The sequence below is a fragment of the Mesoplodon densirostris genome, chromosome 9, assembly GCF_025265405.1.
Source record: "Mesoplodon densirostris isolate mMesDen1 chromosome 9, mMesDen1 primary haplotype, whole genome shotgun sequence".
NCBI lineage: Eukaryota > Metazoa > Chordata > Mammalia > Artiodactyla > Ziphiidae > Mesoplodon > Mesoplodon densirostris.
The window spans coordinates 84,255,052-84,282,868 of record NC_082669.1 but is presented as its reverse complement, the minus strand read 5'-3'; the positions used below and the strand labels follow the sequence as shown (position 1 = coordinate 84,282,868).

Below are 27,817 nucleotides of genomic sequence, written 5' to 3'. Positions count from 1 at the left end.
TTCTTTTTCTTTTTTTTTGCAACCACTGCATGTAATTATATTGCCTATATCAGAGTTACTAGTCTCACCTATGTCATTCTCCAAGCATTTAGCCTCAGTATTAGGAAATATTACTTTCTTTCATAAATGAGACATGTACATTACCGAAAAATACTGTCCAACAAAGGAAAATGACATATTTTCCATAATGGAAAACCTACATATTATGGCAACCACTACCATAGAAGTAGTTCTAAGTTTAGGGAAAAAGAAACAGTTGTTTTAGAGACAGAATAGCCATTTTGCTAAGTCATGTACTGTGTTAGAAAAAGAACCTCCCATCTCAGTTTCATTCACGGCTTTTCTTCCATTTTACTACAATACTATATGAGTTCATTGGTTTACTTGGTCTTGTGGCACACCATGCCAAATGTCTGCTGAATGCTGGCCTTCAACCAGAATAACAGAAATAGTAGATTAAAAAATGGAAATAAGTATAAGGCATTAAAATGCGAGACATGGTAATGCTCTCAAGATATATTAAGCTTTGGCTAAGAAGATAATAGTCATAAAAAGATAAAAGTCAAAATAAAGTCTAACAGAATTGCCAAATAGAGAATAGAGATAGCAAGTGACGTAAGATTTGGGAGGAAGAGAGAAATGACTATGAGTTGGTCTGTCAAGGGAAAGTCACACTGAGGATGCAGGACTTGGGACATAAGATTCAGAAATTTGAAGAGAGTAAGAAAAGAGACTAAATGTCTCCATATTCTGCCATTATATTCTGGTGTGTGTGTTTGTGTGTGTGTGTGTGTGTGTGTGCATGTGTAGAAGAGGATTTTTCTTCAGATACTGAACACTTGCTATTTTAATTGAAAAGAGCAAGTGCAGATATGCAAGACTGTCTTATTTTAATTGTGTATATGGTTTTGCTTGAGCTTGGTGCTGTCAATGGGACTAAACATAAACAATTCTGGTCTAAAAAAGCATTTTGTAATATTTATTATTCAGCTTGACTGACACTTTTACTGAATGGACATCTTGCTTGACTGAATTAACTGGTTATTTTTGCATAACTCTGATATTTGTCAAATCGCCCATTTCCAGATAAATTGAAACTATCTTAGCCTAACAAATGTTTATTGTTTTTTAAACAATTTCTTGGGAAGGAAAATAGAAAATATCCCTTGGTAAGTAACTTATTTATTTCCATATCTACCTTTCTTTCTTAGATGGCTATGTTCAGTTTTTGGTCACAGGCTATTTACTGGACATATCACATTAGGTTATTATATTTGGCTTTCTATATACTAGTAGTCACAGTATTAAAATTCATTGCATTATGGCAGAAACTTAGAATACAGGAGATACTTTAAAGATAAAAAGTTCATAAAACATGCTTTTCAATTTAGTGTACTTTTTAAATATCATATTTATTTATTTTTGCATTCTAAATTTATTTAGACAAAAAAGCTTCTAAAACATTCTAAGATTTTCTATATTGATTTGCTTGTGGCAGATGACAAAATTTAAAAAAAGAACAGATATTTTGAAGACTGGTTTATTTGAAAATCAGATTTGTACTTTGAACAGTTTTCATGCAGGTAGCTTTTTTTTTTTTTGGCATTGAGAAAATGAATGATAGGTGGCTCATATTAAAGAAGAAGTTTCTAGACTGGAGAAGGATGGATGCTGGAGAGCTATGCTTTTTGTAGGATTTCTGTTATTTTTAAACAATGCACTTGTGTGTACCCAGTAGAGAGACTGTAGTGTGTGGGCAGAGCCACAGCTGTGGTACATGACAAGCCCTGATGGAGGCCAACTGTGGCCAAAATTCCTCCATCTCTGCTTGTGAAAGTGTGCCCTGCCTGAGACTACAACTGCCCAGAGGGTGCCTTGTTTATTGGATTATCAGTTTTATTTATTATTATTCTCTACAATAATTAGTTAAAGGCTGGATACTTGTCCAAAAATGGGGCATTCCATAAAGCAAGAAACTACAAGGCTAAAAGAGTGATTCTTTGCTAAAGGAAGCAGACCTCTGACAATGGATGTCAACAAATTCTCGGGACAACATGCTGTGTGACCACGTTGATTAACCTGAACTTTCCAAAGAGTTACTTTATGAGGTTTTATATTTTATACTGTATGAAGTATAAAGTATACGTTTTGCTTTACTAAAGAGATAAACATTGTTTGAAAGCATGTTTAAAATCCTGTTCTAGAACTACATACAAAGCCAGTTATGAACTGTACCAAAATCTCTCATGATATTTTAGAGTTATACCTGTACTGTACATCCACTTTAGTCATGGTTATGAGTGTTTTTTTGATATTAAAAAAATAAATCTATTCTTAAAGGACATGATACAGTATCCATGAAGAATCCTGGAAATCTAGCACCATAGCCTTAAGGAAACTGTAAAAGAGATTTCCATAATTATTTTTAAGTAACAAGGGCCCTGACTCTCAAGGTGATTATTTTGACAAAGAATGGGGAGGGAAAGTGTGCTGACATTTAGTCAGTTTTTCTTTTTTTTAACATCTTTATTGGAGTATAATTGCTTTACAATGGTGTGTTAGTTTTTGCTGTATAACAAAGTGAATCAGCTGTAGTATACATATATCCCCATATCCTCTCCCTCTTGTAGTCAGTTTTTCTGAGAGGCATCTATCTTAGTGTTCAAGTGTATGAACCTGGAAGCCAGATTGGATTGAGTGAGAGTTCTCCAATTTTTTAGGTATGCAACCTTAGAATTTCTCAAATCCTGGGTAGTTTAGAATTCTCATCTACAAAATAGGAATAATAATGGTAACTAACTTCTAGGCTTGTTGAGAAGACTATATGAATTATTTTAAAAAATCAAACAAATACCTGGCACATAGTAAGCCACCAGTAAATGTTAAATCTTGTTAATATTATGATATGCTTATATATATTTATATACAGTTACACATAATCTTAATCTTATTGCGATGTAGGGATTGTTTTCCTGCTTTCACAAATGAGTATACAACCTGTTTACTCTGAGATTAGTTCATTGATGTGAAGTTCAGAGAAACAGTAAACTGCTGGGCCAAAAATAAAACTCAGCTACTAATGATCAAATTTCTCCTACTTCCTGTGTCAACTATGTTGGATATCTGAGACATATTTTGGTGCCCTTTAATAGCCCCTGTCTACTGGAACCAGCTTGATCCCTGATGGACAGAGACTAAATGAATCAGATCAAGAAATCTGATTCTAATAAAATTTGCCAAGAATCTATCTTTGATTTTACCACTATCATTAGTGCTGTTCACCAAATATTTCTTTCCTTCTGTCTCTGGTTGCACAGGAGGATTGTCTTTTCCTGCCTGTTTTGAAGTCACACACGGCTATATGACTTACTTTGGTTAAGGCAGTAGAGATGGGAGTGATTTGGCCCACTTCCAGGAGGAAGTTTTAGGAGTCAGTGTGTGATTCATCATGTCCTTTTACCCCTGCTTGAATGATTGCAGATGCACATTGTCAAGATGGAGTTTCTATCACCAGACCAATCTGTAGCATGATTAAGAAATACTCCTTGTTGCTTTAAGCCACTAAGGTATTAAGGTTCTTTTTTACTATAGTATAATTTAGCTTGTGCTGACTGATGCAACTATCGACCAAATCCACAACACTGAATAGCCAGTAGGGGATTTTAAAGCTTACTATACAAAATGGGAGACACTAAATCGTGGTTGCACAGAACTGAATACACACCTTTTGTGCTCTCCGTTTGTCTGCTCGTTGATTTTGGTGGTAGATTCGACTGAAGTTGGATACAATCACTGGGACAGGCAGAGCAATGACCAAGACCCCGCTCAGCGAACAGATGGATCCGAAAATCTTCCCTGCTATGGTTTTTGGTACCATGTCACCATACCTTGGGTTAGAGAAAAAAATATATTAAGTCATAGAAAGTTATTTCTATCTGCTACAAATAGTTTTCAGCTTTAACTCAAATGATTTTTTGGACCAATGTATCTCTACTTCATGGTTAAAATATACATGGCTTAAGACTTCAATAAACTAGACATTATGAATATCTGAGTATAAAAATTACCTTTCAACTTTGCAGAAATTGACTCTAACATTTACAAATTGCTTTGACTGGAAAATATTTTAAGCTAGATGATGTAATGAGAACTGTTTAATTTGTCCTTTATATCACATGGCATTGTTCTTTACATTTATTTATAGTCAACATTTCCATGCTGAATTTTATAGTCTAGATAACACTTTTTTTCCACTTAATTTTTTTCAACATTGGACTGGTTATGAAATTTAAATAGAAAAAGCGGTACATCATATTCCTGTCATCAGATATAATATCTTAAAAAAGTGAACTTTCCAAGGTCCCATTAACCTTCACTTGTGAAATCCAATGGCCATTTCTCCATGATGATCTTACTCAATCTCTTATTTGTATTTGATTGGTTTTCTCTCTCCTTAAAATACTTTCTGTTGGCTTCAACGTTAGCAAATTTCCTTAGTGGCCTTCTACCTCATTGGTTGCTTCTTCTCCATCTTCTTTTCTGGCTCCTTTCCCTTATCTGATTTCTAAATTTTGGAGTAATTTAGGTCTCAGCCTCTTATCTTCTCCGTATAAACCCTCTTCCTATGTGATTTTATCCAGTCCCAAAGCTTAGAACTATCTACATGCTGCCGATACACTAATTTACATCGACACCCCATGTCTATCTTGAAAATCAGACAGTGGGCTCTGCTCTGATTATTCCTACCGCTAGATGTTTAAGAACCAATTAAGACTTAAATTAGCCAAAAAGGAACTCTTATTTCCCTAGCTTCCTCCAGCCCCCTCAAATCTGTTCCTCTCATCGTCTACCACCTCTAATTAAATGGAACCACAAACCACCCAGTTGCTTATATATCAACACAGAAAGAACCACACATCTTTCGTCCCTGCATCTCATTTCTCAGCTAGTCTTGCTGCCTCTGACCAAACCAAACTATATTCCATCCAGGTCTCTTTCCTCAACCTCCATTTTACAATAAGCTAAGACATCATCATTGCTTCCCAGAGCCATGGATGTTGCTTCTTACTTGAACATTTGTTTCTACATTTACCTTGTTAGAATTCATACCAATATAACAGCCAGAGTTATAGTTTTTAAAATGGAGATTGGGCCCTTGTTACTTTGCTTAAACCTTCTAATAAACCTGAAACTAAAATAAATCCAAACTCCTCACTTTTGTCTCCACTGGCTTACATCCTTTAGCCTCTGGCTATATTTCACACCATCTTCCACCAGGCTCCCCATCCTCTAGCCACACTGGCCATCTGAATTTCTATCACATGTGCAGCCCCTAGATCATCATTATTCAGGTTGAGACTTCATTGTCTCCATTCCAGAAGTTATTTTCTGGTCATCTTCCCCTTAGTGGTATATTTTTCCCCCAGTCTTTCTCTATAACACCTTCCCATTTGACTATCTTCACAGGACTTATTAACACATGAAACTTCCTAATTTGTTAATGTGTTTATTCTTTGGCTCCCCACATGCCCTGCTGACATGAGAATATAACCTTGATAAAGCTGAGCTGTTCTACTTTGTAACTCACTAGCACAAAGCAAGTTCTTAATAAATATTAGTTCAATGAATATATTTTCTCTACCTTATTGATAGAGAGTTCTTCTAAGAGTTCATTCCCAGAGAGGGGGGCAAGGAGGAGGTCTTTTTTAATTGAAAAATAAGTGACATATAACATTATATTAGTTTCAGGTGGACAACATAATGATTTGATATATGCATTTTTAATTGAGATATAAGTGACATATAACATTCTATTAGTTTCAAGAAGGAGATCTTCTGATCATAGTATTGCAGAAGTTGCCCAGCTGCACCTCTGGAGCTCCAGCTACTCCCTGCTTGCTTCAGGGCTCCAGGGTGCTCAGCATACTGAGAGTTTAGTCCTTACAAACAGGGCACAGATATTGGAATCCAGACTTAGGGAGTTTGGCAGTATTGGGGATACACTGTACCTTGAAGGGTGATCTAGGAAACGATCATTCTAATTAACATTGTTTTTTTGTGAGAACACATTTATATGTCAATATGGAGATGGAAGTTGCAGCAGAATTGGCCCAGGAAAGGCTGCTGAGAGTGACAGCAGGTTGTACTGACTAGCACTTCATTCTGTGACCCCGTTCCAGGCTCTAGTCCTCTGCTTTGAAGGCTCAGTGACTCACTCATGTCAGTGTTTGATCAGCAGTTGAGCTAATTCACTGTAACTAAAATTCCCACACAGTTCTGGCATCAGAACGACAGTATTAATTTACAGTAAAAAAAAAACCCAACAACAACCTAAGAACTGGAATGCTGCATCCATATGAAACAGGGTCTCTTTCCATAGTCCATCGGGGAAGCTAAATCATAATCTGAAGATTATGTTAGTGAGGAAACAGTCAAAACTGAAGGAAATTACAAGGTGAGCGTAAAAGGCTTGAGGTCCTTCTTACCATAAGGGTAGGTCAGTGGAAGATCAACTTTTTATACAACGCTGTGCACATGAGACAATTACCATGTTCACCACAGTTCATGAGTGCCCGGCGAGAATTTATAAATATCTTCTTTCCTTTTGCACTGACTATGCATGAGCTCTGAAGAAATCTATAACACACATACCCCCCATATGTACATGCATACTTAAAAACAGCTTTTCAAAAAAGAGATTTGATTTTAATATTTAACAGTTAGGATCTAGAAAGTGTCTCTCAAAAAGGAAAGTAAATAAAACTCAACTATTTGTTATAGCCAGAGAAGATAAGCATTAAGTCCATGTATCGACAATTAAAGTAAACCTTTTAAAATAAATTAAAATAGCTAAATGAATCCATCATATAGTTTTTCCTGCCTCTTTCTAAGAGATTTTTAAAAATTACTATTTATTAACTACTCTTTGTATTTTAGGCTCACTCTGTCATCCAGTGGGCAAGGTCAGCATACTTGTGATTATTAGAAAAAACTTAAGGGCTAAACCGAACCCAAAGTTCAGTAAGACTTTAAGAAGAGAGATTGGTAAACTCAGATGGCAGGTGGTGGTGGTGATAGGGAGGCGGGTAATCATGCCCTTCAAAAGGCCACACCTAAAAGAAGAAGGGAGAAAATAGATTCTGAGGGATTCAGTCAAAGGGATTCTGGGCCAATTGATAAAGCAAGTTTCCCTGAGAAAGCAATTTTTGATGAGGTGCCTGGAATTCAACTAGAAAGATAATCACTGTAAATCCTTTTTGAATATAAACAGATTATAATTTGAATAAATAAAGCAGAAACTGAACTCATTACTCAGAGGGGGAAAAAATGGGTAAAATGAAATATCTTGTTCGTGTTGTAACAAAAGGGGAGAAAGTAAGGATATAAACCAGCTTGCTGAAAGGCAGCAAATTCCTATCTAGAAGGATCCATAAGGGGAAAGAGATAACAGATACAAAAGGGTGGTTTAATGTCATATAGCCATGCTAATCTGCATCAAATACAGTTATACCTGTTATTTACCTTTGTCATGTTTGCTTTGTAATCCAAATTTCCTTCACAATCAAGAAAGTATAAGTGAACGTTTGAGATGACTGACCAGTAGCACAATGATTATGGTGGGAAGAGACAGTGAGAGTACAGTGCCCATTGGTGGGAATATCTCTCATCTTTCTACTCTTGGGTGGAAAGACAGATCTTTCACACATTACAGGAAATTAGGATGGTAGCCAAAGCCGAGGGAGATGGTGAAAGTACAAGGGAGCAGAACCAGCAGGATACTAAGGTAGTCCAGGCTGCCCTGTGATTACTCATGCAAGGACAGCCCAAGGCTTGGCTGATTCCAAAGGAGCACCTGCTGCCCCCTTCCGTACACCCCTTGGTACTGAATCTACTACCCTCTCTGCTCTTCTCTGTGGCCCCCTGTCCTTATTAAGATTAAACTGCTGTTGATATTTGTAATATTTGAAGCACATTTCATTCATTTGACTCTGTTGGAGAATCATGGAAAATGTACAGTGTGATTTGTATCTGTTCTTACATTGTCCATTTGGTCTTTCTTCTCACTTGGGAATGACCTTGAGAATCGAAATGGGTAATTTTTTACCTGCAATCTTGTAACGGAGCACAGAATCTGCTAGGGATGGGAAATAGCTCTCTGGCAAACCAGGTGCTTTCCTTTGTTCAACAAAGGATCTTTTAACTAGTATTCAAACTCCAACTCGTAGTAAGAAGCAAAATAGCCTTACAGACCTCAGGAATCATATCTCTGAAATTCAGTGGAGGAAAGGCATAGAATAGAAAAGTTCATCATGCGAAGTGACACTTATCGTGGCCAAATGATCATTTTAAAGTTTACGTATTGCCTACAGTACTGCCATCTTTTTTTTTTTTTTTTTTTTTAAAGAAGATGTTGGGGGTAGGAGTTTTATTAATTAATTAATTAATTTTTGCTGTGTTGGGTCTTCATTTCTGTGCGAGGGCTTTCTCTAGTTGTGGCAAGCGGGGGCCACTCTTCATCGCAGTGCGTGGGCCTCTCACTATGGCAGCATCTCTCGTTGCGGAGCACAGGCTCCAGACGCGCAGGCTCAGTAGTTGTGGCTCACGGGTCTAGTTGCTCCTCGGCATGTGGGATCTTCCCAGACCAGGGCTCGAACCCGTGTCCCCTGCATTAGCAGGCAGACTCTCAACCACTGCGCCACCAGGGAAGCCCCAGTACTGCCATCTTTTAATGATTATTCTTACCCTAGGCAACTCGTTTACTGGTTGGTATTTTATTTTTTATTTATCATATAAAAACACACCTCACTTTTCCCAACTCCTTATTCTTAAATTTATGCTAAGCCCAGCAGTATTATATATTCTATTCTTTCTTGTTTTCTTCAGAATTTAATATTATGCCTCAAGTCTTCAAAAATCCATTTTCCAAAAAGAGTTACACTACAACATTACATAGATGTGGTTTTGTTTCCACAGAGACATTTTTTTCTATATTTAAATAAAATTGACTCAGAGTATAAGGGGCCTCTAAAGTCAAATAAGATAAATCTTGAATTCTTAAAATTTAGAAGAAAACAGTAGAGAGGATAGCATAATATAAAAGAAAAACTACCAATTAGTTTTACGTAATGAAAAATGAGTAGACTTGAACTTTGTTAATGGAAGGGAGGCTTTCCCCATACTTCTACTTTCCTCTGCTTCTTCTAACTTTTCCTTCTTTCTCCCACATTCACCATATAGAGTCACTCTAGTTTCTTTCTACTCCTTTTTCACCCTGAACATCTGCCAAACTTTATGTTTATTGCTCCCTTTCCTCCTTAGGTCAGTTAAAAGGTACAATATGGAGGTGTCATTCACATAAAAATGTTAATTCTAAATGTGTACTTACTGCCCTAAAATACTTGGTTAAAATTACATATTTTGCCATATGTTAAAGATCATATAGAGTGGAGGACCAATTTCTCAAGAAGAGTTTCAATTGTTGATTCCTGAAGATTTTAATCTCTAATATTATCCAAAAGTTTCATGCTAAGTACTTGAATTCTGGCATGCATTCAATGCCAAAAAGTGGTAAATCTGGTTAATTCAGACAATCAAATAGAATGAATATATCATCCACCTATCAATCTAACTATCCATCTTCCCAATTTATCAAGTAATACTGAAATAGGATAGAAAGTCTAAATAATTTTTAAGCATAATACGGTGTAAACCAAATTCTACTAATATCTACTCAAATTTTCCATTTTTGGCATGTCTCCAGAAATCATATGGCTAAAAACATTTAGATCTCAAATGGAGAACAATTTCCTTGAATTTTTTAACAGTGTGAACACAATACTGCTAGCTTCCTAGTCCTATTCATACAGTTCTATTTTTTCTTCTCTTTTTATTTGAAGAGTATAAATGTAGGCTCATTGGATAAAGGAGAAATGTTATATAAGGCAAACCTCCCCAGCTAAGGTATGACTTTTCCATCTGTGAAACTATTTCCCATGGATACCAAGAAAGAAAACAAAACCCAGAAATTTTAAGAATAATTATAAAGGTAGAAAAGACCTTCGTATAACAGGAAGGAAATGCTGATTTGAAAATAAACCTTGATGCTTACTGTAATTCAATCTCCTGCTCTCCCTTTTTCTTTTTTACAATGAAAAAGTCTTAAATTGCTAGGTATAAGGGACAGAGTGAATGGATTCTGTGCAGTTGCACTGAAGTCCAGGACATCCTGTACGTTGTATCCAGCAGGTGCTAGTTCAATAAATACTATATTTCAGCTACTACGTTAGTATTAAAACAAACCCAACAGCTTTGGATGGGACATAAATCAGGATTTGGGGGTAGAAGTATTTGAAAACTAGGTATCTGCTATGATTATGATATGTTTACATGCTCCCTCACCCCCATACACAATTCATAAGTTGAAATCCTGGTGCCCCCTGTGATGATGTTAGGAGGTGGGGGGGGGGGTTCCGGGGGCGGCCTTTGGGAGATGGTTAGGTCATGAGGGTGGAGCTCTCACGAATGGGCTTCATGCTTTTGTAAAAAGAGACCCCACAAAGCTCCCTAGCCCCTTCTGACATGTGAAGACACAGAGAGAAGGGCAGTCTGTGAACCAGGAAATGGGCCTCAATCGCCACCACATAGAATCTGCTGGCGCCATAACCTTGGACTTCTCGGCCTCCAGGATTCTGAGAAATACATTTTTGTTGCTTATAAACTACCTAATCTGTGATATTTTGTTATAACAGCCCAAATGGACTAAGACATCTAATTAAATAATTAGATAAAGGTAAGGGATATGTATAATAACATCCTGGCAAAGCAATTAGCTGACTGTGTGTGTGTGTGTGTGTGTGTTTGAATTTTTCTCCTAGACCTGACTGCTAGTCAGAGAAGTCTGAGAAGTAATTTCTTCTGACCTGGAAGCTGGATCTCTTCTCAATTAATAATTCTACCCCTTAGGGTCTCGGTAGCTATGTTATTCATGAATTTTTCTGCCGTCAACTTAGTATTCTAGAAGGATCACAGTTTGATGGATAATTTTTATAGTAGCTGCAATGTTTGCAAATAGCAAACAGCTTTTTAAGAAGTGTTGCTATATGACACCTGGTTATGGTACAGAACTTGTTTGCCAGAGGGGCCCTGGCAAACTTTGACACGGTAAAATCAATGTTTGCCTAAAAAGCTGACTTGATTTTGTTTCCACCTCTTTTCCTGCAGGATCAGTCACTATACTATCCCAGCTGTGTGGAAAATTTGACCTTTTTTTTTTGGATTATCTAACATATATAGTTATTTAGAGTATTCTGTGTCTTCTCCTGTTTCTTTAAATCTAAACCAAATTTTGAGCTAATTTTTTAAAGTGTATTTTTTGTTTTTACTTTTTCCACTGTTCACAACATTAATAATCTTAGCACCCACTAAATGAAAGGGGCAGCTAGAGTAAGCCCTTATTCCCATAATTTGAGGTTCCTAGCCAGGAGTCCCTGGATTCTTAAGGAATTCATGAGTAAAATTCAGGTGGATCAGGGAACTCTATGATAGTTTCTGTCTTCATAGGCATTTTCCTGAAGGTTGTCAGACCTTTTATAAAATTATTGAAAGTGTAATGGTCCAAATAATGTTTAAAATGTATAGTTTGAATATTTAAGGACATATCACTTTGTCAGTATAAACAATTTGAACACACACTGCACAAAGGAAATGCTGTGAAAATCCCAGCATTATTTTACAACTGCAGAAATACCAAATACCCACTAGGGGGCATAAAAACCTAAATGAAAGTTTCAAAATCAGTATCTCTTGGTTTTCACAAGCTGAGGGAGAGATAAAGAGAGAAGTATTTCCAGTAAATTGCCTGTACTGATTCCTTATCTTTGCCTACACACGTTCAATATTTAGGCTATATTTTGGGCATCTTATTCCTCTGGAAAGCTGAACAGGACAAAACCTCACCAATGTCATAGATTATCTATGTTTAGGATGTTTCCAAAAAGAGGGAACAGAATTCTGACAGCATTTTCTATTTCTTGTAGAAAGATACATACACTTCTGTAATGTGAAATATCACTGAAGCATTATTTTCAATAAGGAGCCCTTTAACCAAGGCTTTTAGTGTAAAAATTAGGGGGAATTAAAGGATTGGGTTTGTGTATAGAAAAGGGGAAAACTGAGGAAAGGACAGATTCTTTTAGCACATTTACTCCCATTTGTACACTAAGCTCTCAACACAATATTTCAGAGGCTCACTAACTGTTCCTCCAGCTTGTGCCTTTTTCAAACACAGACTCTTTTCTGTCTTCTATTTTTTCTCTTGATTTTAGCCTATTAAATGATCAAATGAGACTTTAAAGGCTGCAATAAACCATACGACTATGACCCAATATCCTAATAAAACATTTTTTACCCAAATAAATATCATCAGTAAAAGCCTTTATAGTCTTTAAATAATGCTTTGTTATTTTCAAAGTATTCTTGTCAGAGCACCCATTCTCACATTTACTTTATTCTTCGTTTTAAAAATAGTTATGAAAATATATGTACAATTGATTATTGTGAGGCATGCATATTAAAAACAAAACAAAACAAAACAACCCTGGAGCTGGCTTTCCCAGCTGTGGGACCACCGGAAATACTTTCCCTTGCTCTTGGATCCTAGTCTTTGTTGCCTGAAGCTATCCTTTCACCCTCACATATCTTAGAGTCTGATCATGTCATTCTCCTGCATGAAAGCCTTCATTGTCTCTCCATCACCTGCAGGAAAAAGCTCCAGCTTCTTAGCATGATTCACACAGCTCTTCATGACTCGGCCTCCATCTTCCACTGCTCACCCCCATACCCCTCACACTCTTTCTATTACTGAAATGTACTACATCCCTCCATTCCTCTATGTCTTTGTATACACTTTCTAGAATACTCTAGAATACTCTCCTTTGCATAAAATCCTTTGGGTGAACTAATTTACAGTGACAAAGATCAGGCATCAGTTTTGTTTTTTTTTTTTAAAGGCATCGGTTCTTATTTGAAGAACTTCTTGACAATTTTCTCTCTGTCCAGTAAGAGTAAAGCCTCCTTCTTCAATGCCTCCCATGCTGCTTGCAACTAATAGAGAACAATTAGTTTTCTTACAGGTCTTTTTTTTTTTTTTTTTGCGGCACGCGGGCCTCCCACTGTTGTGGCCTCTCCCGCTGCGGAGCACAGGCTCCGGACGCGCAGGCTCAGCGGCCACGGCTCACAGGCCTAGCCGCTTCTCGGCATGTGGGATCTTCCCTGAGCGGGGCACGAACCCGTGTCCTCTGCATCGGCAGGCGGACTCTCAACCACTGCGCCACCAGGGAAGCCCTTACAGGTCTTTTTTGTCCCACTAAACTAGGAGGTCCAGGAGGTCAAGGATCACGTCTTCATTATAAACCTAAGTCTAGCACATACCTTGTCCAAGTGCTGAGCAAATAGTTGAAACTCAATAAATGTTTACTGCTTAAATAAATCCTCCAGGGAGAGGTTTGATGGTAAACAATAAATATGGGAGGGAGTGAAGGAGAGTACACATCTGCTCTTTTTCTCTTAATCAGATTTCCTTTTCTTCTCCAGGCCCAGCACCATCTCATCTCCTCAATTTGTCTAAATTCCTCTTCGGATACTTAGATGATATGCCCAGAATAACCCAGTTCTACACTGTCAATTAACCTTACTTTTTATACCCAGAGAAATTATTTTTAACCTACATGATTTTAAATGAACAGAGAAGCCAAGAGACCTGACACTTTTCAGTTCCAACCGGCTTTCCATTGTCACAAGCTTAACCAACATGTATCCGGCCAGAATTTCAAAATACAAATCCCTTCAAATTTGACAGGTTTCGCAATCCTCAAGTGCCCAACAATTTGAACACATATGACTCATGCTTCTCTGAATCTCACATATCATCCCGGGAAATGGCTAAGTCCTTCCACATCTCTCTAGTCTTCTCAAGGATTCTGCTAATCTTAGATAGTGAGCATCAGCAATCTCTGAAAATATCATTGTTTGGTACCCATTTTTCTTAACAAGGTCCTTTCTGGTTATGCCCTGGGAGTAAATTGGAGGAGATATGCTTATCTTCCACCAGAAGAAAGTTAATCCATCTAGCAAGTCAAGGTCCCCGCAAATACCTGGTCATCTTGGCTTTGGGCTGATGGCACCAATTTCCATATTTTTGTGTATTCAGGTTTTGCATCCCAAGGGGTTTCATCTTCAACGGTCAGAGCTGCTCTCACACTGGGAACTTTCTTCAGTTACCTGCTGCAGCTGTCCTTTGAAAGGTAACTCTGTTGGAGGAAGCTCCCCACTGTTCCTGGTTCTAAGTCACTGCTGCTGCACTGAGGGCTGTCACCCAGGGAGCCAAACCCAGTGCCATTTTGACAGTTCTGTTCGTAAGTCTGTTTTCTTATAACCAGCCACTGATCTCCTCTGCTAACACCACCAAAATTATTCATTGTTTACAATGCATTCAAACTCTGCAGTGCCTTTACCACGGGAAGATGAGGAGTTGGTCCCCAGGATACTGCCTGCAGCACCAGTCTTAGAGGAGAATTCAGTTGGGCTAAATAAAAGCATGAAGTGGAAATGTTTATCATGAAAGTTTTTATTTTTTTTTCCACCTGAGTTTACACAGTCTAAAACCTGTTAGCTGTTATAGGCCTCATGACACCTTTAAGATGTCTTCAAGTATTTACCTATTTTATTTTGAACTGTACTTTAAAAATTACTTACGGATTATCCAGTAATGACCTAACACATCTCGTTTCTAATTCCACCCAGGAAGGCTTGATAATTTTGCATCCTATTACCTACACTTTAAATTTTACAAAAAGGAACGCACACAATTCTAATTGTACTGGAGGTAAGACTTGCTTGTCTTGCAGGCAATTAGGCTCTGATTTGGCAGCAGCAGTGTCTGAAGGAAAAGGTGGTGCAGCAAACACAAGTTGGGTCATTTCTGTAGATCTAGAGGCTGTAAAGTCCAAGGTCAAGATGCTGACACATTTAGTATCTGGTGAGAACCCACCTCCTAGTTCACTGATGGCTGTCCTTTTGCATGTCCTCACATGGCAGCAGGAGGGAGGGAGCTATTTGGGGACACTAATCCTGTGCATGAGGGCTCCACCCTCATGACCTAATCACCTCCCAAAGGCCCCACCTCCAAATACCATCACATTGAGTGTTAGGATTTAACATATGAATTGGGGGGGGGGCACATTCTGTCTATAGCATGATCTAGTGGCAGTTCCATGAATGGCCTGGTACCCCTTACTCAGCTGACCATCCTGGGCAGGTGCTGGGCTCCTCCTGTCTTGTAGGGAAGGTGAGAATCCAGTTTGGAGCTCACTAGCACTGAACAGTTTCTCATGAGGCATACAGCCAGGTCAGATGCCTGCCTTGTAACTTCCCTATCTATGCATCATTCTGCCCAGTCACTGACCAGGAAAGTCACTTCTTTCCTGTTAAAAATTCCAAAATTCTTTAAGCAAAAATAATTTAATATGATTATGCCTCATGCAAATAGTTACAGCTGTTTAAATATAATAGGAAGTGAGATTGGCGAAGCTGTGATTTAACCTCCCAAAGACAGCCAGGCATTTCCACTAAAATTCTGGTCTTCAGTTTAACCTAGAAAGTTTCTATATCCTTAAACAAACTTTGATTTTGATGAGAATCCAAGGGCCTATATTTACATTAGAGATGCTTTTGGAGAACAATTCTATTCTGTTCAATGTGAGACAAAGTTATTTTCTAAAACTGAACGAAGATACTATATTCATTTTGTGTTTAGATTCTTTCACCTCTTCTTAGGAGATTAAAGCATTGATTGAATGATCATTTTTTTCTATTACCTATGTAAGTTAAGGCATATCCTGAAAAAACATAAATGAAGAGGGTCTTAAATAAATACATGTCTCTACCTCTATAGTCCTAACTGGTCAGATTTCTATATGAAAATTCTCCTGTGATAGGATCTAGCTTCAAAAAATTACAATGAAACAAAAAGGTGCACCCGTTAAAACATAAACCAACTAAAAAGAAACTTCTATAAAACATTATTTTCCTGAAGTTTTATTTTAAGGAAAAAGAGGAAACAAATTATGTAAAAATAAGTTGAAACTAGAAATTAAAATTTTAAAAAATTCCAGAATATATCTCACATGCCAAGCACACTAATACTTTCTTACATCTTTTTGTATGTTCCTATGTACTTAATTTTTCTGGAAATGAGGTTAGATTATAGGCACAATACCTTACTTTAAAAACAGTATTGTTTGTATTCAAGGTCTAAGCAGGAAAACAGAAAGGACCTCAAGTATTTACAACAGAATGAACTTAATGAAGGGAATTCTTTTCTGGGGGTGGAGGTGGATTTGCGGAGACAGGACTGGAGGCTAACCCAAGGGGTCACAGCAGCTGGAAGGCATTCCACCATGAGGTTGCAGGGGCAAAGGAGGAGGAAGCTTGCTGAGCTCAAGGGCAGAGACCCTGATGGAAGCTGGGTCCTTACCAGGCCTTTGAGAAGGAAGAAGAGCCACTGAAGAGGGTTAACTGCTGCCTTAGAAGATGCAGAGAAGGAAACGTGATTCCTCCTCCATCCCCTTCCAATCTCCCTTTGGCCTGCCTGGCAAAAAATCAGATCACTAGCCAGCCTGGGAAATGCAGACCACTAGGATGTAGCTAGTAAAAGGCATGATCCAACTGGAGCCCAGGGCTTTTTTCCCCCAAAGCAGGTCTCTGCCCACTTCACCACAGCTCACTGCTAAGGTCCATTCTGATTCCAAGATGTTATGACCCAGATGCAGAGCTGTTATTTGGTTGATTGACTCCAGAGCTCCCCTAAAAAGCAGCAAATTACATTTGACCAGAATTAGAATCCTGGTAGTGAGACTGATAGGAACTCTTTGGGTAGCAGTGCCATGTGTCATGCCATCTTATTTTTGGAAACATCACAAGCACGTCAGGCTTCCTACCCTGAGGACTAAGGGACAGTTGGACCTTCTTCTAGGGCAGGCTTGAGGTATTTCAGTTTCTATCAAAGATGTGTGTTTCAATCCATCGTAAATTGAGAATAAGCTAAAGAACCAAAGTATCTGTTTTGACAGAGTGAGAAAAAAATGCCAAACATAAAGCAATCTTATAAAGATGTCCAATTAGATCAGATGATTGTAAAATGTTCTACTTGTATGAAAGTGGGCACAATGTGTAATAAAAGCTGGTCCCTTGTGGCTTCCAAGGCTTGTGGTAAGTGCTGACAAGAGGCTCTTAATTAGAATAAATCATTTCAGAGTTGTATCCTTCAACAGATCATTGAGAATGCCATTAGTAATAAATTAAAGCATATTCGAAGGGCAGGTGAATAGATGTGAAACCAAATTACTTTCCAAAATGAATAGAGTTCCACAATTAGTTTAGTTGCTTGCGAGCCTGTTTGTTGCAGAAGTATCTGCTTTGGTTGTTGTTATTTTTGTTGTTGTTTTTTATTCTAGTAATGAAAGTCTATAGCTAAACATGTCAGAGCCTAGCTGTTAGTTATAAATTTAAGTACAGAAAAAAATTCTTATGTTTAAAGGAAAATATAAGATTGTGGATGAGGGTTTTGGCAATAAAATGATAATAAACGATGTCTGCTTTAAATTAAAAACAAGAAAGTACATAGTGGTCCCCTTATAGATGTCATTAACATGGAGAGCTGGAATACTCTTTTAAAATTTGTTTGACAACTTGATGTTTCTACCACTAATGAGAGTTTATAATAACTGTTTATTTACAGCTGTAGAGTAAAGCCTTTACAACACAGGGCCTTAACCTCTAAAAGCAGTCACTATGTGATCAATGGTGCTTGAGTTTTCACTATGAGAAAATGAGGCTGAAACCTGAAACGGCAGAAGTAACATTTCTTGAAATATTCCTTGAAACATATGCTTGTGGTTTTATACATACAAGTAAAATTGTCTGCTTGGATAAAAGCACTTAAAGTAGTGAACTTCCACATATAAAAAAGAAAAAATAAGTTAAAGTAAATGATAAAAACTAAAAGCAAATATTCCTCTTAAATACATTTTCTTCCTTTCTTCTCTCTCTCCCTTTCTTACTCAAAAACTTATCTAGTTCCTAGAGTGAGTGAGGTACTTCGATACTGATAATAAATTCAATACTTGGTTCTTTTTTCTTCCCCAAAGATGTCACAGTTAAGGAAGGAAGTTAGAGCAATAAACAAATAATTGAACTCTCATTATCTCAGGTTTCTAAATACTTATGTATATTTTCTCTTACCTTCAAGATGCCTAAGGTTATTGTTTGCATTGAGCTCTATCTGATCTAACTTCTGCTGGAAACATCCTTAATTATCTTGTTTAGACCTCTACTATTCACACTAAGGAGGAATGCCCCAATGGTTGACTCTCTTCAACCCTAAGTGAATCTCCTTTCCTCATTCTCAATTGTTTCTGAACTATTTTTAAAGAAGAGGTAAATAATATCATTAGGTTGCCTGTGTTGTCCCTAACATGCTCATTCAGAGCACTCTTTCTCTAAAGGGCAAGATGGTGATATTTTAGGCTTTGCAGGACATATGGCTTCTGTCACAACTACTCAACTTTGTTGTTGTAGTGCAAAACCAGGCCTAGATAATCCATAAATGAATGAGGGTAACTATAATCCAATAAAAATTTGTGCCCAGAAATAAATAAAAACTTTATTTACGGGCCCTGCAATTTGAATTTCATATAATTCTATGTGTCAAGAAATATTCTTCTTCTTTTGATTTTCTTCCCCTAACCATTTAAATATGTAAATGCTCCTCTAAAATCGCAAGTGGTACAAAAACAGGAGATGGGCTGTACTGGACGTGTGGGTCGTATTTTATCAACCTCTGACTTAGAGGGGCCATTCTTTGTGTAATCAACTCACTGTGGAAAGGTTAAGTGTTGTTTTCCTGTAGAAGAGTTTGAAACCATTCAACTAAATGTTTCCTCAATACTCTTAGACCTATTTCTTCAAACATTTTGTAATTTTTGACTCTAAAAATGTACCTTGTGGAGGGAAGAGAGTAGTGGAACCTCTGTATCCCAGCTCATCTGCCCCTTTCCCATCACAACCCCCTCCACCACTACTGGTGTCAATGAGTGTAAAGCAGATGAAAGGGGAAACATGTTGATTGTTGGCTTGCTGTCTACTCTTTTTTTTCCCTTGGCCACACCGCATGGCTTGTGGGATCCTAGTTCCCCGACCAGGGATTGAACCTGGGTCCATGGCAATGAAAGCCCAAGTCTTAACCACTGGACTGCCAGGGAATTCCTGCTGTCTACTCTTTACATAATATTGCTACAGAGGGTGGGAGGAGGATGTACTATATTCCAAAACCTCTGCTAAGTCTGGGAAGGCAGAGCTAAAAGCAGCAGTCCTTGTCCTTAGTGACTTCTAGTAGGGAGAGAGCCTGCACAGGAAATAACAAGTGACTACCACCGTAATAGAAATAACTGGGGAATTCCTCGGGAGTTGAGTGTACTTGGGAAATACTTCCACAAGTATTTGGAAAGAAGGCAGATTGGAACTGAGTCTAGAAGAATAAAAAAGAGTGAGCCAAACAATCAAAAGAAAGGATACGTTGTTAAGAGGTTTCCAGGCAACTCCTAGCAGCAGGGATGGTCTTCTGAGGAGGCGGAGTAAGTCCCTGCCTCTGAGGATGCTGAGATACCTTCCTGACAACTTCCTGTCTCTCATGCTCTTTGAATTACTTAAATTTCAAGACGAGCAACCTATTCTGCCTAAGAATTCTTCTCTTTGCTAAAGTACAGCTATTCTTGAGAGTGCTAACACATTAAGCCTTTGAACTCATTTGTATCTCTTTGGGATTAAATTTATATATCAAATGGTTTCTTGAAGGCAGATTTTAATGGGGAAAGAAAGGTTCAAAGAAGGAAATAGGGCCCAGCAATGAAGGCTGCAGCATTGAAGTCCAAACTTGGACTGTTTGAAAGTTTTACCCAGGGCTGGTTGTGTCTAGAAAAAGCTTTTTTCGTGAACTGACTTTTAAAGGGACGTTTATTTGTCTAGCAGGAGTGAACGGAACCAGCCATTATGCCTTAGAGACCCTGTATTGATCTTTGCAGACAAACCACTAAATAGGACTTGACTGCTACACAATGGAGGATTAATTCTCCCTTCTGCATAAGCCTACAGTGGGCATATCAATATGCATTTATGAAATCTTGCTCTGTGCAAAGAAGAGAGTGGAGAACCCAATAAGCAAATTAATGTAGGGAAGTCAAAAAGGGAATGTGGCCAACATATTTCATTTTTCTTCAGTGAAACACGATTCAATGAAATCAGAAAAAAACAAGTTTTAATATAACTTCCTAACTCTCTTCATGGTTTTTAATTTACATGGTTTATACACAGTTTGATGCTAATTATTTTATCATTTAGAAGGAATAAGATGTGAAAAAATATTTTTATCACCTTAGTGAGGCTTTCTTGTTGAAACATCCCAAAGATTACAGAAGATCTGAAATAATGAATCTAGGTAATTATAAGCTCCTGCTAGCCTAGAAATATAATTTTGAGTGGAATTCTGCTTAGGCTTACTAAGTGAGTAGGCAAGTGGGAAATTTATCTGAGTGAAGTCAAACAAATTTCACATCTAAAATAAAATGAAGTAGTTGTTTTTTTAAACCAAATTGATTAGGTAAGATATAAGTTTAACTCCCTAATCATTAATTAATGACAAAAGTCAAACAAGTACACAGGTGGTTTTCAGTAAAGATAGCAAGTAGAGAACACATGGAAAGCTACATGTTGGCTTTAATGTCAAGTCAGAGAAAATTTTGGTGCTTGTGAAGAGTCATCACTACATACCTACTGAAACATGGTACCATTAATGAAAGAGGATGTGGGGTCATGGGAGTATGTGTTAATTTTAAGCTCTACGATCTTTCTCATGATATACGCGATGTGCTGTTTTAACCTCCTCCCAACTTTTCTACTCAGAAACAAATGTAATCTTGCGGTAACTGCAATTCCAGCATCCTGACATAGCAAGTAAAGGACTTTGAGGATGATTTTGATGAGTTTGTTTTAGCTGTTTTCATGCCTTTGTGTGCAGAAAATCCACTCTTCACATGGTGATGTCTTCTTCTGAGAGCAGGAGCATCTCACTCTCATGGAGTAATGGATCCAGATAAGAAGAGTAGCCAGCAGTTAAGGGTTATTAACTGGACGCAAAGAGGTAAGTGTAGCAATATTTTCTATTCTTTCATTAATTGGATAGGTAAAGTACAAGTAATTTCAGAGAGGCAGAACCAACCTTGAAGATTTTCTTATTTTACCTGGTTATACAACTGCCAATTTTTTCCCCCCAAAACTAACCTTAACAACTCTAAAAAACTCCACATAAAACAAAACAGAACAAAAACACAAAAAGCAAAAGAGAACTAACTTTGGGACAACAGAGATCACCTAACTTGGAACACCCTGCCAAATCCCTGCCATGTGTAAGCAGAGAGACATGAGTCACCAACGTGAACCACCTCCACCAACCAAGATCCTCTTGAAGCAGTGAAGATTGCTCAGTTATGAGAGTACTCTATCTCTAATGGCCCAGAAGGTGGATGCCAAGGAAAGCCACAGAAATGAGTCAGAGGTCTATTTTGTATAGTTGGTTTGCACCGTCTTCGGGCTCTAAGTTTTCGATTCACCATCATTGGTTCCTACTATCTCAGTAAGTCTTTAATTATCTCAAGATCTATTTGATGTTTCCAAAAAGCTTTTCTGTGATTTAATTTCTATTTCATTCACTTGAAATTTTTATATATGGCATTCTGCTCTCTAATTAAAAATGTGTGCATGTTATAAACTCAGAGCAAGATGAGAAAGATGTCTCAATTCCCAAAGGTTAGGAATGGCTATCGTGATGAGATTTTCCATTTTTACCTTCTATTTCATTATAGAACACACTCCTCCTCCCCGGGGGAAGGTAAGTACCATAAGTATTAAATGTGAGCAAACTGGATAATACAGAAAGAATAGGCGAAATGCGTCTGAATATTGCTAAGTTCTTATGATTCCAAATTAATACACAATTCTGGAAGAAAAGAGTTCAAAGATGAGAAATAACAACTGGTAAGCTACATCAATGAGATTAGTTGTTTCCATGGATAGCTATTTGCAGGCACAATGTTGGCTCATCCTGGGTTATAATACAAACAAATCTATGAATTATAACTGAACACCTTTTATATGTTAATTGCATTGTGTTTATAACAACACATGCTTTTACTTACCTAATCAGATAAAAACAGTAATTTATTTCTTTGTCAGAACTCCTTTATCATCTAAAGGAAGCTTTATCTGATTAACTTTAGCTGGTAGATTAAATTTCTCGATGCTTGAACATATATTCTCAATGGACGCATGTAGGAAGGAAATGACTTTTTAGGAAGAAAACAAAAGTGAGCTTGTTTAGGAAAGCTGAATGATTATAGGACTCAGAATTATATATCGAACATTTGATTTTCTTGTATTCATTATCTATTAGCATTAGAGATTAAATAATGATCAATGTGCTCAAGAAAGCACTGTAATAGATCTACTACTCTCCAGATATGAGCAAAAAGCTTTTTCATTTTATAGCTTTCCTGAAATAAGCTATTGCACAGAGGGAAATGCTTGCTATCGAGCCAGTATTGTTACTGGGCTTTTTCATATTTGTTATGTCTGAATTTGCTTCTGGTATTCCAGTAAAACTAAACCAAACCAAAACAAGAATAGTGTATCATCACAATCCAGACTTTCTAAAGTCCTTACCCTCACATTTTAGCTGTGCAGTTCACATAACTAATAACGTTACAGCAAAACCTCCCAATGACAGCAGAGGTCAACGAGCCCTAGTTGGCATTTTAGTTTGTTTCAGGAAAAATTAGATGCATTTAAATTTCAGATTAGCAAGAGATGACAGGATCATTTGAATGAGGGTTTATTGTGGAGACACTTGTCAGAAATCATGTCCATCTCTGACGGCACATTGCCAAGATTTGTAACCTGCATGGATTTTACTAAAAAAAAAAAAGGGTCTATTGTTACTCGTTATCAAACACTAGCATATTATGCCCCTTATTACTGTTTCCCAGTTTATGGCATTTTATTTGAAGCAACAAGATTGGAGATATCTCATTTTAATCTTGACAAGACAGGGAGTCAGAACTGCTGTGGTCAAGTTCAGCCCTGTCTCCTAGCAGACTTGTGGACGTAGAGTGAATAATCTAACCTCTCTGATACTGTTTGATTATCTGCCATATGTGGGAATGGGCATATTCACTCTTTCTGCTTCCCAATTTGTGATGGGGGGTTATTACTCTAAACCGTCTCATCCAGGGGGGCTCTGCTGTTAGAGATGAGTTGGTGCATTTCATAAATCATATTTATACAAAGTTCATAATCCCATCATTGGGCAGGTATTATTATTTACCCTTATTTTACAGATAAAGGGAAGAAGGCTTAAAGGGGCTAAGTACCTGCAGGGACAATCACAGGAGAAGCAAGAAGGGCTAGCTGGGCCTGAACTCACATTCTTCAAGGGGCTTACATGTGGTCTTTTCCCCTTTTACGAATGATGCTTTTCATGCAGATGACATGCATGCTTATCAATGGCAGAGCTGAAATCTGACTCCAGGCATTCTGGACCTTGCAGGTGGAATAAATGTCTTTCAAGAAGCAAATGGGGGTAGATCCTGAATCCGTTCAGGAAATTTAGGTTCAGCCATCACTTCAGGGACCTATAGGTGGTTTTTTTTTTTTTTTTTTTTTTTTTGCGGTACGCGGGCCCCTCACTGTTGTGGCCTCTCCTGTTGCGGAGCACAGGCTCCAGACACGCAGGCTCAGCGGCCACGGCTCACGGGCCCAGCCTCTCCGCGGCATGTGGGATCTTCCCGGACCGGGGCACGAACCCGTGTCCCCTGCATCGGCAGGTGGACTCTCAACCACTGCGCCACCAGGGAAGCCCTGTAGGTGGTTTTTGAACTTCCAATTTTAGAGGACGATTTCTTTTAGTTTCCTTCTATTTTAAAATCAAATAAAATTTATTTTCTCAGGTGGAAATGTATTGCACTTTTCATTATGGACTTCTGTTTGCTCTCCTATCTAATATTCTTTTGTTCATTTATATTCTTTCCAGACTATAGAGCTAAGTTAAAAAACAGATTTCAGAAATCCAAAATTCAAAGGAAAACCACAAAACTGAAGTTTTAAAAAGTTAAATAGGCTCCACGGCAAGTACAAATTAGGCAAGTACAAATTAGACCCACCATACTAAAGAGAGAGCGCTTTCTATCTCAGTCCTTTTAAGGTCCATGTTGAGAAAAAGTAGAGCAAGAAGCCCCAGTTCTGGGCTTCCTTGGTGGCACAGTGGTTGAGAGTCCACCTGCCGATGTAGGGGACATGGGTTCGTGCCCCGGCCTGGGAGGATCCCACATGCTGTGGAGCGGCTGGGCCTGTGAGCCATGACAGCTGAGCCTGCGCGTCTGGAGCCTGTGCTCCGCAACGGTAGAGGCCACAGCAGTGGGAGGCCTGCGTACCGCAAAAAAAAAAAAAGAATCCTCAGTTCTGCCTGATCACATCAACTGTTAGTCATTTAAACTGGGAGGAAGTACCTGAGACATCAGCTATCAACTCTAGAGCATAAATACTCAGTCATCTTAATTTTCCTTAACCTTATTTAGAGTCTTTATTACACAATCAGCTTTTTACTGTCCACTTTACCTTGTGTATTTTTATTTTTTCATTTCTTGTGTTGCCTGATTATAGCCTGAAACTCAATAGAATTAATTGTGCTCCTAACTTTAAAAACAGACCTTGGTGAACCTTCATATTAAAATGAACCAAAATAAAAAATGAACTCACACTGAAAAATCTGTTATGAATTGCTTTTGCCCAGAAACCAAAGCCTCAAGGAATAGAACCAGAATATTCTCTGAACTAAAGCTGAAGAGAAATTGTATAAAACATAAAAACCGTTTAAAATCTTTCACTTATTCCTAAAGAAATACAAAGAAGTTGTGTCAAATTCTCAGTGACAAGAAAGGCTATTTAATTTAGGGAACCTATTGGGTCCCTTTTGCTGGCATGACTCTCTCCACGGCTTATCTGGTTCTAGTTGCTCTCAGAAGAAAAACATAATTTCCTTCATTATAGGCCTTTGGTATTTCTTAAATTAAGTTTGGAAAAGAATATCTTCATAGCTAACAGACATTGAACTGTTTTAGGCTTCCTGGTAAAGTAAATGCAAGTCATTCAAATACAGTGTTAATTCATTGCTTTACATATACTGACCTTTGGCTTTATTGAATAAATAATAAATGTTATACAGCATGTGGAATATAAACTTAGAGATCTAAATGTATATAGGCACTATACTGATGAAATCAGTATTTTTGAATCCTTAATTAAATGCTAAAATCAGTATCTTTTTTTTTTTTTTTTTTTTTTTTTTTGCAGTACGCAGGCCCCTCACTGCTGTGGCCTCTCCCGTTGTGGAGCACAGGCTCTGGACGCGCAGGCTCAGCGGCCATGGCTCACGGGCCCAGCCGCTCTGCAGCATGTGGGATCCTCCCAGACCGGGGCACGAACCCGTGTCCCCCGCAAAGGCAGGTGGACTCCCAACCACTGTGCCACCAGGGAAGCCCTAAAATCAGCATCTTTGATGAGAGGATGTGACATCTCTCAGACAACTGATGATTTCTTTATCATTTTAATGTAAGCATTTGTATGTTATATACGTAATATATAATCTACATTTTATATTTTTGTATCATATATATGAACCAGGAAAACGTTTAGTACAAAATTTTCTAATTGTAGTGTAGTTTAAGGAACTATACTGTGTATTTATATCTTCAGATAAGTAGTGGCAGAAAAGGAGAAAATATGTGAGCAACAGCGTCAACAGCCTAAAAATGTACAGAAGAACATAGCTAACTGACTAATGTGAATTAAAAAATCAGACCAAGGGGCGACGAGTGTACAATAGCTCTAGTTTGGTAAAAGCATACAGATATTATCATTATTGTATCTCTTGCTTTAGTGAGCGTAGTGAGAATGGATCAGGTAGGAACGCATGTTCTGCCAGCCCTGAGTGAAAATCCTACTGCTGGGCTTCCCTGGTGGCGCAGTGGTTGAGAGTCCGCCTGCCGATGCAGGGGACGCGGGTTCGTGCCCTGGTCCGGGAAGATCCCACATGCCGCGGAGTGGCTGGGCCCGTGAGCGATGGCCGCTGGGCCTGCGCGTCCGGAGCCTGTGCTCTGCAATGGGAGAGACCACAACAGTGAGAGGCCCGCGTACCGCAAAAAAAAAAAAAAAAAAAAAAATCCTACTGCTGCCATGTGGCCTGTGTGTGAATTACTTAACCTTGACGAGACTAAGTTTTCTTATCTGTCAAACAGAGCTGAAAACCTCAGTTTGTTAATTTTCTTGATACAGTCTAAGTACCAATCTTAGAATGGCTCCTTAAGCCAAGACAGTCCCAAGTTATGATGGTAAATAAGAAAACTTGTGTTTGGTATGGTTACCAGACCATTTGCCCTCAGAACTGGGGTTCATGTCAGGAGAAACTAGGGAAAAATGCAAAATCAACCCAGGCTCAAAGAACTGAAATGACAGTTGACCTCCTTTATGACTATCTCTCTTTTCAAAGGGGCTGAAGTGTACAACGTCCTCCTGGCTAAAATATTTGCAATTGCATTATTGTATAATTTAACTTTTATTCAATTTAATAATGAGACAGAGGAGAAAATAGTGCTTCACTAAATTACCTGCTCCCTACTCAGATCTGAATATTTAATAGCTCAGTCAATGGCAAAGCAATTATAAATGTCTGCAAATAAAAATAATTCCTTACTCCTGGTGTGCAAACATATGTATGTGCCTTCCTTATCAGTTACAAGAGAAGTTTGAAAAGAGACTTGGGAACAATTTGTCATTCTTCCTAGTCCTCACAGTGTATTGAAATTAGGGATCTTTACCTTATTATAATCTGATTCATTACTGTGAATTTGAAGTGTGATTAAACCATCAGGTACAAAGCAGCAACACACAGTATAGATACAGAGGCAGACAGTGCACAGGGCTGGCTTCATGGGTGTGTGATGCTGCATTTACACACGGCCACGTGCTCACAAAGGCCCCCTGCTGGGTTTAATGTTCTGCTGCTGCCATCTTGAAATTCTTAATAATTCTATCTTTGATGTTGTGTTTTGTAAGTGCAATCCTGTGGGACGACGGAGCACACACAAGAGCGGGGGAGATGCACACAGCATGGGCATCGGCTGTTCCTTGCTGCTCTATTTGCATATAACACGTCCCTTGAGCACAGAATCCTAGTGGATCCACACTAGGTGGGAGTTCAGCAAGACTCAAAGCAAGTACAAGATGAGTGTTACATCCCCGCCTGAGGAAGTGGGGGGTGCTCACAGCCCTGAAAAGTCACGCTTTCCTCTTGAAGCAGAATGTGGTTCAAACACAGAAAGAAGAAATAGCATTCTAAGAACCGTGAACAAGAACTTCCACCACATCCCCTTTTCCTCCTGTTTTTCACCGACCACTTATGCTGAAAAGGATGACCTAGAAGGAAAGGGGAAAGATAGGGCAACCCGTAGGAATCCAAAACTTTTCCTTTCAGCCTTTCCTCACTCATCAGCAAGCCAAAGGTTGACTATGTTGGTGTAATGGGAGCTAATCATGGAAGGTACATAAAAACAACTGAGTTATTTAGTTTTGTGCAGCATTTCCATTATTCTTATAAAGC

The 27,817-nt window shown here is 38.2% G+C and overlaps 1 protein-coding gene across 1 annotated transcript in view; it reads right to left on the bottom strand.

Moving 5' to 3' along the window:
• The window catches only part of KCND2 (potassium voltage-gated channel subfamily D member 2), a 476,861-nt gene that overhangs the window by 8,547 nt on the left and 440,497 nt on the right, over nucleotides 1-27,817 (bottom strand). Inside the window, exon 2 of the mRNA XM_060108272.1 lies at nucleotides 3,725-3,887. Within this exon, the coding sequence (XP_059964255.1) occupies nucleotides 3,725-3,887 (163 nt within the window). The remainder of the gene's footprint in view (nucleotides 1-3,724; nucleotides 3,888-27,817) is intronic.